This window comes from Cordyceps militaris (assembly GCF_000225605.1).
Source record: "Cordyceps militaris CM01 unplaced genomic scaffold CCM_S00009, whole genome shotgun sequence".
NCBI classification, from domain to species: Eukaryota; Fungi; Ascomycota; class Sordariomycetes; order Hypocreales; family Cordycipitaceae; genus Cordyceps; species Cordyceps militaris.
The window spans coordinates 112180-126106 of NW_006271977.1; the positions used below are offsets into that span (position 1 = coordinate 112180).

General features: G+C 51.8%; 3 protein-coding genes across 3 annotated transcripts; 2 read left to right on the forward strand and 1 right to left on the reverse strand.

Annotated features, from left to right (window-relative positions):
- Nucleotides 1-2873: 2873 nt before the first annotated feature.
- CCM_09368 (BolA-like protein) lies at nucleotides 2874-3317 on the forward strand (the record flags this gene model as incomplete). The annotated part of the gene is made up of 1 exon (XM_006674502.1): nucleotides 2874-3317. The coding sequence occupies one exon, from the start codon at nucleotides 2874-2876 to the stop codon at nucleotides 3315-3317; it is 444 nt and encodes a 147-aa protein (XP_006674565.1).
- A 334-nt stretch (nucleotides 3318-3651) lies between these two features.
- On the reverse strand, nucleotides 3652-10605 carry CCM_09369 (acetyl-CoA carboxylase; the record flags this gene model as incomplete). Its single annotated transcript, XM_006674503.1, has 3 exons — nucleotides 3652-10039; nucleotides 10095-10360; nucleotides 10444-10605. 3 exons carry the CDS (start codon nucleotides 10603-10605, stop codon nucleotides 3652-3654), a joined length of 6816 nt encoding a protein of 2271 aa, XP_006674566.1.
- Nucleotides 10606-11221: 616 nt separating this feature from the next.
- On the forward strand, nucleotides 11222-13816 carry CCM_09370 (uncharacterized protein; the record flags this gene model as incomplete). Its single annotated transcript, XM_006674504.1, has 7 exons — nucleotides 11222-11347; nucleotides 11393-11687; nucleotides 11773-12091; nucleotides 12399-12476; nucleotides 12638-12949; nucleotides 13181-13343; nucleotides 13475-13816. 7 exons carry the CDS (start codon nucleotides 11222-11224, stop codon nucleotides 13814-13816), a joined length of 1635 nt encoding a protein of 544 aa, XP_006674567.1.
- Between the last annotated feature and the right edge of the window lie 111 nt (nucleotides 13817-13927).

A 13927-nucleotide genomic window follows, 5' to 3' on the forward strand; every position in this document is an offset into this window, starting at 1 on the left:
AAAGACTTTAAAGATAACTAGCTTTATAGCTATTAATAACCTTATAGTATATAACTTTCTTAGCTATAAGGCTAAAAGGATTTATAATAATAATATTAACTAATTATTACCTAGTTATACTTATAAAAGCCTTCTTTAAAGGCTTTATACTAACTACTTTAAAAGATACTAGGCTAAAGCCTAACTTATAATATACCTTTCCCTTTCTTAATATTATAAATAAACTATAAACCTCTTAAATAAGCTACTACCTATAAGCCTAAGCTAAAGTCTATATATAATACTAGCTTTTATATTACTTTTTTATAATAGCTACTCTATATAGTTTAAACCTATAACCTTAAAATAATATTATTATATATAATAAACTAGCTTTAAAAAGGCTTTAAAAATAACTAGCCTTATAGCTATTAATAGCCTTATAGTATATAACCCCCTTAGCTATAAGACTAAAAGGATTTATAATAATAATATTAACTTATTATTATTTAGTTATATTTATAAGGGGCCTTTTAGGAGCTTTATACTAGCTACTTTAAAAGGACTAGGGTAGGCTTTATAGCCTAACCCTTAATATACCTTTTCTCTTTCTAGTATACTTATAAATAGGCTATAAACCCCCTAGGCTCTAATATATAGCCTATAAGCCTAGGCTAAAGTCTATATATAGTGCTAATCTACCTTTAATTATAGTAGCTACTTATTATATAGTTTAAACCTATAACCCTAGGTTAGTATTATTATATATAATAAACTAGCTTTAAAGAGGTTTTAAAAGTAACTAGCCTTATAACTATTAGTAACTTTATAGTATATAACCCTTTTAGCTATAAGGCTAAAAGGATTTATAATAATAATATTAACTAATTATTATTTAATTATACTTATAAAAGCCTTTTTTAAAAGCTTTATACTAACTACTTTAAAAGGTATTAAGCTAAAGCCTAACTTATAATATACCTTTCCCTTTCTTAATACTATAAATAGGCTATAAACCCTTTAAATAAGCTATTACCTATAAGCCTAGGCTAAGGTCTATATATAGTATTAGCTTTTATATTACTTTTTTATAATAGCTATTCTATATAGTTTAAACTTATAATCTTAAGATAGTATTATTATATATAATAGACTAGCCTTAAAGGGGTTTTAAAGGTAACTAGCTTTATAGCTATTAATAGCCTTATAGTATATAACCCTTATAGCTATAAGGCTAAAAGGATTTATAATAATAATACTAACTAATTATTGCTTAGTTATATTAAGGGCTAGGCTATAGAGCCTGCCCTAGTCCTTCTAGCGTGGCCAGCGTGGAGCCCCTAAAGGGGGCCCCTTATAGGTATAACTAGACAACAATCGTACTAGTATTGTTATTATAAATCCTTTTGCCTTCTATGGTTAAGTGGGTAAGAGGGTTGTGCGCTGTAAGGCTACTAACGGCTGCGGGGCTGGTTGCCCCCAAAGCCCCTCTAGGGCCAGTCCGTCATATACAACAATACTAACCCAGGGTCATAGGTTCGAACCGTACAGCAGGTAGCCACCATAATGGAAGGTGGATTAGCGCTGCGTATAGGCATATTTCGGCCTAGGCTTATAGGCGGCGGCTTGTCTAGGGGGTTTATGGCCTATCTATGGCGCGCCGGGGAGAGAGAGGGTATATTAAGGGCTAGGCTACAGAGCCCGCCCTAGTCCTTCCAGAGTGGCCAGCGCGGAGCCCCTGAAGGGGGCCCCTTATAGGTGCAACCAGACAACAATCGTGCTAGTATTGTTATTACGAATCCTTTTGCCTTCCGTGGTTAAGTGGGTAAGAGGGTTGTACGCCGTAAGGCTACTAATAGCTGCGGGGCTGGTTGCCTCTAAAGCCCCTCTAGGGCTAGTCTATTACAAGTTATACTTATAAGGGCCCCCTTTAAGGGCTCTATGCTAGCTACTCTAGAAGGTGCTAGGCTAGAGCCTAGCCTGTAATATCTAGAGCCTAGCCTATAATAATATTTTTAAATTAGTTAAGCCTAATTACTTCTTAATTTCTTTCTTTCCTTTTTTATTTAAATAAATAACCTAGCTTTTTCTTCTTTCTTACTTTATAAGAAAGTCAATATTATTATAATACTTATTTATAAATACCCTAAGGCTAGTTCTTAATATATACTTAGTATAGAATATTATAATAAAGATTTTAATATTATTACTTTTTTAATAAAGATAAATTTAAAAATATTATAAATTTTTATTATTAAAATTTATATTATTTTAAATTGCTATTTAATTTTTTTAAGTATTATTTATATAATACTATTAGCTTTTATACTTTTAATTTATAAAGTTAAGCTTAAAATAGCTACTCCCCTTACAAAAGAGAGACTAGATAAAGAGAAAAAAAGAAGAGCTTATAATATACCCGACTTATTATAGTAATATGCAAAAAAGGAAATCTCTGATGAGAATGGGATTCGAACCCATGAGGATTGCTCCACCAGGACACACGTTAAGGTGACCTTAACCTGGCGCCATAACCTTTTGCAGATGTTAGCCACGAAGTTGATTGACGGTGGTTGTTCAGGGGTGCTTACCAACTCGGCCATCTCACCAATCATGAATGCATGGGCAAATTTATTTGCGTATATACAGCTCCGTAAAAAACAAGGGCAGTTGGCCAATTCCCACCCTCCCATTGCCAAGCTTCCCGCCCCCACCACTATCCTCGGCCAGCGCCGGCAAATCCGCGGTCAGCTCCTGAAGTTTATCAATCAAACCCATCCCTATCAACCACTCCAACCTCAAGCAATTGCCAACCGATCCCCTCTTACGCCCCGTCCAGACCTCGACCTCAACTCCCCCTCGAGTACACCCGCATCCACCGACAAAACCTCGCCATGCAGCGCTCCCTTCTCTGCGCACTCTGCCGCCGCCTTGCCAGCACCACTCTCGCCGCCGCCGCCGCCGCGCGCCCTCTCTCCAGCACCACGCGACGACAAGCCCTCTCCCGTCTACCACGCGCCGCCCGCCCGTCCCCTGGTGGCGTGCTCCTCCCCCGTCGCGCATACTCGTCGGGCTCTTCCGCCGCCGCTGAAGCCCCGAGCATGAGCGCCGCCGAAAGCGCCATCGCGCAGCTGCTCATCGCGCAGCTCGCGCCGTCGGCCGTGCTGGTGCAGGACGTGTCGGGCGGGTGCGGCAGCATGTACGCGATTGAGATTGCGGCCGAGGCGTTTCGCGGCCAGACGATGCTGAAGCAGCAGCGCATGGTCAATGCCGCGCTCGGGGATGTCGTCAAGACGTGGCATGGCGTGCAGATTCGCACGAGGGTGCCTGATGCGTGAAGCAGGCCCCATCGTGTCACGAGGCAGAAAAAAATACATCGAAACTTTGATGAATGGTTACAATACATGACAACCTGTACAACATCGAGGCGGATACCACCTGTAATACCTAGACAATGTATAATCATCTTGCCAACGAATGGCATTCCTATCTACAGCTCAAGACCTTGACACTGGACATTTATTTTAGAATTGCAGATTCAAATTCAAACATTAACATGAATACGTAGCTATGACAAACAAAATTCTACCAAACGTACAACCCGCCGTCTAACCATCATTAAGTATATATATTTTTCGTTTTTTTTTTTGTTCTTGACCTCATTCCTGGCAATCACTGCCTCAGATACTCCAGAATCGCATCACGCTCCTCCAGAGGCATGATACGGAGCACCTCTCGGATGCCCTTGAAGCCCGCCTCCTTGTTGCGACGCACCACCTCGGCCAGCTGGCTCGACAGCTTCTCCGCCTTGAGCGTCTCGACCTTTTCGCCAATCGACCGGCGCTCCTTTTCGTACCACTCCGCCACCGCCTGGTCGTCCTTCTCCCACTTCTCAATACGCGACCACGACTGGAGGAGCTTGAGATTGTGCTCCCGCGTCGTGTTGGTCGTGGCGGTCGACTCCTTTTGGTTCAGCGTGCTGGTGGCCATGTGGCGCAGCATATACTCCTCGCTGAGCCGGCGGCGCACGCGCCAGTAAAAGAAGCGGCGCGCGTTGGACCACTCCAGCACATCGCGGACCACGCCCTTGGCCTTCATGCGGCCCGCCCGGTCGTGGAGATCGGCAAACTGAATGGCAATCTGCGAGTACACAGGGAGCAGCTGGCGCTCGCGTGCGTCCATCTTGGTCTTGATCTCCTCGACCTCCTCCTTGGAGGTATTGGGGTCCTCCAGGTTCTTCTTGAGCTGCGCGTACGTCTCATCCATGCGGGCCATGGTCTGAAGCTGCTTGGCCTTGCGGTACTTGATACCAATGATGCCTTCGGGCTCGAGCACACCACCGCGCGCCTCTTCGTCGGCGTACATCTCCATGACGTTGGGGTTGATGGTGGGATCAACGACGACCCACGAACCACCGCGGAGCTCGCCGTGGGGAGGAATGTACACAAAGACAGGCTGCTCATACTTGACGAGGGCGTCAACAATGAACGAACCGTACTTGAGGACTTCGTTATACATGTCGCGCTGACCACCAGAGAAACCACGCCAGTTGGCAAGAATCATCAGCGGCAGCTGCTCACCATTGTTAAAGTCGTTGATAGCCTGGGCAGTCTTGAATGCAGAGTTGGGGTACCAGACGCCACCCGCTTCGTTGCTGACCTGCTCGATAGAGTCGGGGTTGGCAGGGTCGGCCGGGGTAGTGTTTTCGACACTGCGGGTTTCAACGGCAATGACACCCATAGGGATACCACCAAGACGGGCACGACCGACGACGACCGTGCGGGCCCAGCCTCCGAGGGTCTCGACAAACGAGTCCTTGTCAAAGAGACCGCTCTGGAAGCCCGTCTCGTCCTGCTTACCGGCAATCATCCAGCGAACATCGTTCGGCTGCCTCAGGGGAGGGCAGTAGGTGACGTCGCGGTCCCAGGTGTCGGTGCTCGGGCTGACAGGGATGGGGGCGTTGCGCTTCTCAGGGACATAAGACATCCATTCAACAATGCGCGAGACACCCTCAAAGTCGTCGTTGGCAGTCATGTGCGAGACACCGTTGCGGTACATGATCTGGGTACCACCGAGCTGCAGGTTGGAAGTGTAGACCTCGCGACCAAGCAGGTTGTTCAAGGCAGGAGCACCAGTTAGGATGATGGGCTGACCCTCGACCTGGACAGCACGCTGGCCAAGACGGACGAGGTAGGCACCAATACCCACGGAACGGCAGGTAACCAGCGTCACGGTAAAGATGTCGTTGTAAGCACGGCTGGTGGCACCGGCAATCAGACCAGAGCCACGCAGACACTCGACACCGAGGCCATCCTCCTGACCAATAATGGTGACGATGCGGTGGCGCTTCTCGCCGGCCTCGGAAATTTCCTCGGTAATGACGTCCTTCTTGAAGCGGTCCTTGCCAGCCTGGTCAAGGTACAGATAGCGGAAGCCCTTGTCCTGCTTGGTCACATCGTTCCAGGCGACTTTGAAGTGGGGCATCAGCTCGTTGGCAAGACCAAGACGGGCACCAGAGTTGGCTGACAGGTAGATGCGAGGAATGCCTAGCTCGCGCGCCAGTTCGGTACACTTATGGAAGAAGTTATCTTCCTTGGGACCAAAGGAGCCAATCTTGTAAGTGATATCGTTGGCGACAACTACGAAGCGACGGCCGGCAGGGTACTCGGGAGTGCGAGCCTTGATGAGCCAACCAACCATACCACACTTATTGGTTCCAGGCTCACGGTTGACTTCATCCAGGTCGTCCTTGTCATCGAGAACCAGCTCAGTAAAGGTGATGCAGTTTCCCGTCTTGGGCTGGTGGGCCGCAAGGCCAGGCTGGCTCTTAACAGCCTTGACCCAGCTGTTCTGAATGGCCTGGCGGAAGAGCTCGGGGAAGTCGTAGACGTACTGAGTGCCCATGAGGTGAGCCTCGTAACGCTTGGGTTGGTCCCAGTTCTTGGTGGCATAGGGCGTGTTGACAGGCAGGAGATGCATGGGGCCCTTCTCCTTGGTGCCGCCAATGCTGTGGAAGACCCATTCGCCCTTGTCCGACTTGCGCTCAGCGTACAAGTCGACGTCAACAACATAGCCAGAGGTGTTGGTGATGCCAATACGCAGAGGGTATGGCGCTCCAGTAGTGGGATCAGTGCAGATGATGCGAATCTCAACGTTGGACACACGGAGTCTCCAGCCGCGGGCGCCGAAGCGGTCGAGGAAGCCCTGGAGGCTGTGCTCAACCTCGGAGGGGGCAAGTTGGAACACGGGGCTAAAGTTCATAAAGATGTGGTTCATGTCCGTGTTGTTGCTGCCAATGATTTCGAGAGCGTCGAAAATGTCATTGACAACGCGGTCAGCCTCGGAGATGAGATACTCAGCCGTGGGGATCTCGTCACGGAGACGGCCAGGACGAATGACAGCACGAGTAAAGTAGCGCTTGTCAGTATCCGCAGCTTTGCCCACACCCTCGTAAACGTGAATGTTCTTGTTCTCAGTGAAGACGGGCTTGATGTTGAACTTGGACAGACGAGCAAGCTCAAGCTGGAAAGCCAGCGCGGGCTCGCTGTGACGAATGCTGTCATCTTCCTCATAGTGGGGTCCACGGAACGTGTAGTAGCCGGGGTACGAGCCGTCGCTGTGGCCGCAGATGAAGGTCAGGCGGCGGACACCGCGGGCAAGGAGTTCATCCTTGAACTGAGCAACGATGGGACGGATGCGAGAAAGCGTCTCCTGGTCGTCCTTGCTCTCAGCATCGCGGACAGCAATGTTGACGACGGCGCTCAGGTCCTCGGCGGGACCGCGAGGTGTGGCGGGCTGGATAGGCTTGCGCTTGCCGCTGAGGTCAGCAATGAGGCCAGAGGCAGTGGTCTGGCGGTTCTGCTTCTGCTGGAAGGCAATGGCCTCGAGAGCCTTTTGCAGGAGGTCATCCGCCTCGTCAATGTACTTGCAAGGAACAATGACACCGATGCGGCTTGGCTCCTCGCTGATCTTGGCGTCGAGGTACGACATATCACTAATAGAATAGATGCGCTTACCAAGCTCGCTACCAAGGGGAGTACCAGGAGCGGAGGGAGCAGCAGACTGGGCAGGCAGACCAAACTCGGCCTCACCAAGCTTGCGCAGCTTGAAGTCCCAGGAGATGAACTGGGGGTTGTCGCTCTCATCAGAGTGGTAGTTGATCTTGTTGAGGATATAGGCACGGTACGCGCGGCGGATGTAGACCTCGAGCGAAGCAACCGACACCCAGTGGTCCTCGTTGCCAAAGAAGAGGGTCAGCACGTCAAAGACGGTGTACTTGGAGTCGACAACCTCCTTGATGATGTCCAGGCTAGGTTCGCGGTGGTCCCAGCCGCTCTCACCGTAGCGAGACTCAATGACAGAGGAGCGAAGAATGTGCTCCATCTGCGAGGTACGCTCCTCGAGAGAAGGCAGAGCGCACTGAATCATAATCTCGCGAGCCTTGAGGGAGACCTTGGAAGTGGTGCGCGAAGAGAGCTCAGTAAGCTTGCGAAGGGTATCGCGCAGGTACTTGCCAACATTGCCGACATTGGGCTTGTTGGGGCGGTACTCGTCGAGGATGGCGACGACGAGGGACGACTTGGCGCTGACACGGCTGTGAGAGAGGGCGGTTTGTACGACCTTGTTGATATTCTCCTTGTTTTGTTCACGAAGCTGAAGGATGACGCTCTCCTCTTGGCTGCTGCCGCGGAAGAGGCTCTCGACATCGCAAAAGGACTCAAGGAGGCCGCGGATGAGGTTGAGTTCGCGGACCTTTTGGCCATCGGCATAAATGTCCAGAATGTGCGTCAGGGGAGCAAGGGTGGCGCGTAGCGGGTCAGCATCGGCGGCGGCTACATTATCCTCGAGGAACTTGGAAAAGGCCTTTTGCAGCGCGCGAGCAGGGAAGTCGGCATGGCGAGCCTTGGCACGCTCAACAATCTGACCAAACTGGGCATCCAGCTTCTGAGGCATTCGGGAGTGCAGAGCAGAGAACTGCGCGTTCCACTCGCTAAAGGGTAGCTCGGGGTTGCGGAGAACCTCAATGAGCCCCTTGAGGGCGGGCTGCATGACGACGGAGTTGTCGTAACCGAGCAGAATGTTGTTGATGATGTTGTGGAGGAGCTGGAAGCGCTGAGCTGGCTTGGCACCGAGATCAACGGGATCACCGAGGGTGGGCAGCTTATCAACGAAGCTCTGGGCCTGCTTGATGCGGCTGGGATCATCAAGGGCCAATATACCGAGAATGTCACCAGCCTCGAGCGTGGCACCGGGTTGCTTCATGAGCTGGACGATACCGTCCTCCTGAGCGACGAGGGGCATGTACATCTTCATGACCTCGACTTCGGCATAGGTAGCACCGGCCTTGAGGTGGGCACCGTTCTCGACAGTGTACTTGACGAGCTTACCCGGACTGGGGGTGCGCAGCTGAGTAGGGTCGTTTTCCTGCTCGAGGAGACATGTCTTGCTGTCGACAGATATGCGAGTGGCACCAACTTCCTCCTTACAGTAGACGTTGTGGGAGTGGCCGTCGAGCAGAATCAGCAAACCACCATCGGAGAGGGCACGAACGCCGACAGAGCACTTGGAACCATTGATGAACAAGTTGTAGCTGTCACTGCTGGAGCGGGTAGCGGTAAACTTGTAGCGGAAGCCCTCATAGATGAAGTCAATGTTGAAAACGGTGCGCAGAATGTCCTTGGAGGGGACCTGACCCTTTTCAAGACCTGCGCGGTACTCGGCCATGCAAGCTTCCGAGGCAATGTGGGCCTTGGTGGTGGCACCGCAGATGACGGCAAGCATGGTGTCGGGGCGCTCGGCGGTCAAGCGCTTGGAGATGAGCTCGTCGAGCCAGCCGGTGGAGATTGTGTTGTCCTCGAAATCCTCCGTCTCAAGCAGCTTGATGAGATACTCGACGGTGGTTCTGAAGTCACCGCGAATGCTCAGCTCCTTGAGGGCGACGACCATGTGCTTTCTCGAGGCGGCGCGGTTCTCGCCGTAAGCGAAAATATGCCCAAATTGCGAGTCGGAGAAGGAGTGAATACCACCCTGGGTACCGACGGAGAAGTAACCCCAGACGTTGGAGGATGAGCGGAAGTTGAGGTCGTGCAGCACACCGTTGGAAGGCTTGAAGCCCTCGCCAGGATCCTCCGACGTGATACGACAGGCAGTAGTGTGACCGCGAGGCTTGGGGCGACGCTGAGTCTCGCCGGCGCCCTCGTTCTCAAAGTTGAAGTCAATCTCGGTGATGGCCTTGGTGTCGACGCCGTAGAGCAGACGAATGTCGCGGATCCTGTGAAGGGGCAGACCCATGGCAATCTGGAGCTGGGCGGCGGGCAGGTTGACGCCAGTGACCATTTCGGTGGTGGGATGCTCGACCTGGAGACGGGGGTTCAGCTCGAGAAAGTAGAACTTGTCGTCGGCGTGTGAGTAGAGATACTCGACGGTACCAGCAGAGACGTAGCCGACGAGCTTGCCGAGACGAACAGCGGCGTCTTCCATGGCCTTGAAGGTGGCGGCGTTGGCAATGGTGACGGGGGCCTCCTCGATAATCTTTTGGTGGCGACGCTGGACGGAGCAGTCACGGCCAAAGAGGGAGATGTTGTTGCCGTACTGATCGGCGAGCAGCTGGACCTCCAAATGTCTGGCGTTGCCGGCGAGTTGCATGATGAAGATGGGGGAGCCGGGGATTTCGTTGGCGGCGGCCTTGTAGAGGGCCTCAAACTCTTCCTCGTTGGTGACCTTTCGGATACCCTTGCCACCACCGCCCTCGGAGGCCTTGACCATGACGGGGAAACCAATTTCTTTGGCTTTTTGCAGACCCTCCTGCCAGGAGGTGACACAGCCCTTGGCGTAGACGTCATCGGCGACGGTGACAATGCCCTTGTCGTCAACGTCAACCTTGTCGACGCCGGTGCCAGACCAGGGAATGCAAGGGACTTTGGCGTGCTGGGCGACAATTGTGGAGGAGATCTTGTCACCCAGTGAGCGCATGGCAGCGCCAGGGGGTCCGATAAAGACGATCTTCTTGGGGGAGGCGGCGAGGGACTCGGGAAGCTTGGGGTTTTCGGAAGCGTGGCCCCTAGATATGTTAGTCGGGGAATTGCGACGGTCAGGCATTGGGTAGAGTGACGTACCAGCCAGCCCAGACAGCATGGACATTCATGCGCTCAGCAATGTCGACAATGAGCTCGACGTTGGCGTAGTTGTGGTTGTTTGTGCCGCCGGGGACTTCGACATAGTGGTCGGCCATGCGAATGTAGTCGGCGTTGGCTTGTAAGTCCTCTGGGGTGGCCATGACGGTAAAGTGAATGGCGCGCTCGTCGCCAAACATCTCGTAGGCCCATTTTCGGACGGATCGAATCTCCTTGACGGCGGCGATACCGTTGTTGGCGATGAGAACCTGCGAGGGATTGTTAGCGGTCCAGAGCGTTTCACGGTGCGGCCAGGATGAGGCTAGCGTCGGCAGAAGAGCGCAATGCTTACGTTTGTGATGACAGTGTGGCCGTCATGCTCGGCCACAAAGTCCTTGACCTTGCTTGCAGGGGCATTGGCCAGCCTGTTGCCGCCAATGAAGTGAGGAGCAATGCTGTGCTTCTCCGCATATGAGGCATGGCCGTTGGCGCCGCTTGTAGCTTCGGGAGCCATGTTGTGTGTGTGTGGAATGTGGCAAGGAGAGAGAAAAGGGCGTATTCTCAGATGTGGTGGTTGACGATGCGAAATGGCCCGGAAGCTTGCTCAGGGCTTCATGGAACAATGGCAATGACAAGGGTGAGTCGAGGCGAAGAGAAGAATTGTCGAGAGTCGAGCGCGGCTTGGGTCGAGGTTGCGCAGGGAGAAGCAAACAGCTGGTCGCTTCCGTGGTATGAGGGAGAGTCGAAAGCTAGGCTGGCAGAAGAGGATCAATATACAGGAGCGTGGAATGCAAGAGGCCAATGCGAATGCTCCGAAGGATTAGGAATACAAAGAGCATAAACAGGGGCGTCAAGAAGTAGTAGCAGCCGTTTGAGAGGGAAGATGGGATGAGGAGAGTATGTTTTCTGGAGGAGGAGGAGGAAGAGAAAGAAAAGAGAGGCTTTCGGAAAGGAAACTTGGCGGAGCTTTTTTGGAGGCACCGGAGGCAGTTCTGTCGGGGACAAACGAGGGACGACCGGCCTTTGGGGGGGCGTGTGGAGGGCAGCTTGCAGGGGGCGTGGGACTGCTAAATGACGGCAAAAGAGCGCTGAAGCTGGGCAAGAAGGTCGCTGTGCAATGACTTACAGGTATGCAAGTACCTGGAGAGGCACCTGGAAGGGACAAAAGGGGGGGTTGTCGGCCCAATGCCAATGACGCTAGTGGCTGGCCAAATGGATGGGCAAAAGGGCAATTCTTTGATCTGTTGGGGTTCTCAGTTAGTTAGCAGCTTTATTAGTAGATGGCACGTCAAGGTACACAGGTAGTTGGGGAAGTGGAGTGCCAGGTTTTTTCCGTCTCTCGTCTTTCCTCTCTCATCTCTTGTCTGGTCTTTCGTCTCCCATCTCTTGATATTTTGCGCGCATTGCCGTGGCCAGGCAGGCTGTCGCAGCTCCTCCTCTGTCGCGATTACGACAACGCGTCGCACTGGGGCACCAAAGCGAGGTCACTGTCAGCAACCCGCACGGCCGGTTCAGCTCCCAGCCTAGCTAGTAGCCTCGACATGTCGACTCCAGACTTGCCCAACCCACGAAACACTCCCAGCTGCCCGCACTGCCGTACGCACCAAGTACCAAGCTTCCGCCCGGCTCAGCACCGTCGCCCAGTAACGTAGCAGTTGGTTCGTAGCTCCACGCCGGTCAGGGACAAGCCGGAAGAAAGAAAATAGGTTGGCAAAACGACGAGATCCATTGGTCCCTGGCCCGGGTGGCAGCGCATTCTGTCGGCGGATCCAAAAAAGAGGCCGTCGTTCTAGCGCCGATAAGAAACGCCGCCTTTCGACCAGGATCATCGTCACTGGTATTTTTTGTTCCGCGACGCGGTCCCGAATGATGATGGAATCCAACCAGAAAGACGAGAGAGCCGAACAAGAGAGAAAGGAGACAGAAGGAGACAGAATTGGTCGGCCCTCGACATTCAAACTGCAAAAACGTACCGCTGTTGTCGTCGTACTGTCGTTGTCGTGGGGCGGTCGGATATCGAAAGAATCGCTTCCGAGGCGAGAGATGGATGTAGATGCAGAAAAAAGTCGGTGACAAGAATGAAGAGAGAGAAGAGCAGGCCAAAAAGTAAAATGAAAGGAAGAGGCAGAGAAACGCGAGGCAGCGCTCCGGCAGGATTATGTATAATAAAGTTAGCTGTCAGAAACAACTACGTACACGCCCCTTGGCTCAACGGCTATCCAAAGATGTAGAAGACGCAGCCCGGCACATACGTCGAGTACATCTTCAGACGTTCAGAGCTAGGTAACTAGTTGGACTGTACGTAAGCCGGACCCAGAGCCAATGGAGGCTGATGGTAGCTTTCATGGCGGCTGGCGGCTGGCGACACCCGCTTCCTCCATTCCAGTAAGCATCTACTGGTATTCCCAAAGTTGGCAAGTAACTAGTGCATGTAGCCACAAGATGCATTTGCTCAACAACACAGGTTCCAGAAACGTATACCACAATCAAGACACAACAGACTAATTTGTACAAAAGAATAGTATGTATTACATTATATTCCTCAGTCAAACCACCAGCTCCGAGTACCATCTCGGCCCAGTACACCGGCTTCTTTATCGCCGACGACGAGAGAAAAAGAATACAACTATTATTAGTTCACGAATTCATTCCGCCGCTTTTATCCAATCACCCTTGTTCCAACGAACCATGACCATTCATCTCTCCTTGCTTGGTTCCTTGGTTCCGCCCAAATCTTTCTTGGCTCTTCTTTTTTCCCAATTGTTGAGTTCCCGTACCACCGGCGCCCCACTCTCCCGCCGGTCCGATTCTGCCTCCCCCAACATGCAAGTTCGCTGGTTATCTCTACTGGTACCTAGGTATACACCAATGGCATACCAGACCAAACAATTTAAAAAAGAAAAAAGTAAGGAAACAAAATACACAGTCTGGTCGGAAGAGCACCCCAGACGCCTCCATTCCAACACACTCTTCTTTTCCCGCACTGCGGCTGACATCCTGACATCCCTAAATGCACCTTGCTTTAGCTAACCAGTCTCTAGGGCCACACCCTCTTTGAAATGGTGAAATGCACCCCATACCACATCCAGCCAGTTCGCTGCTTTGCCTTGCCCCCTGTTCACGCAACCAAGCCCGGCCATGCCATCTCTCCGTCTTACACGGCTTGTCCCGAGCTCACGCTTAGATTTTGATTTCTTGCAACCAGAGTTCGGAGTAATACAAAAACCCCCCCATTGCGCCGTACGAGTTCTCGTACGCAAGTTAAATCACGCACTGAAAGTCCATCAAGACGCCCCTACAAAAGGTAGACGGTGCTTCAGTGATATAGAAGAGGCAAAAGAAAAAGCGAAGAAATCAAAATACCCATGGGATATTTCCTTTAGTCACTCTCCTTAGCTGGCCACCCCGGCTGTGATCCGGCCCCCGTTGCCATCTTGGGCAACCACACCGGCCGGCGCCGTTGCCTCGTCCGGCCGTCCTACCCTGCGCTACCACCCGCTGACAGCCTCATCTTCACTTTCCTGTTGAGGGCCCATTTCCATCCTGTCTCATCTACCAGAGGAGCTCATCAGTCATCCAAAGATGCAGTTATTCCCAGCGTATTTATCCAATCACTATCTCGTCACTCATTTTTCCTCGGGCGACTACCAGCAGTCATCTTGCCTTGCTCGTTGCACTCACTGCGTAGCCCACAACCCGCCTTCACAAGATATCACCCCTCGTAATGCTGGCCTTCCCCTTTCCGAAATGAATTGGCTCGACAGCGTGATCATTTACGAATAGTCACCCTTTACGGTTCACCAATCCCGCTTCTCCACACATGCAGCTCCCTCGTG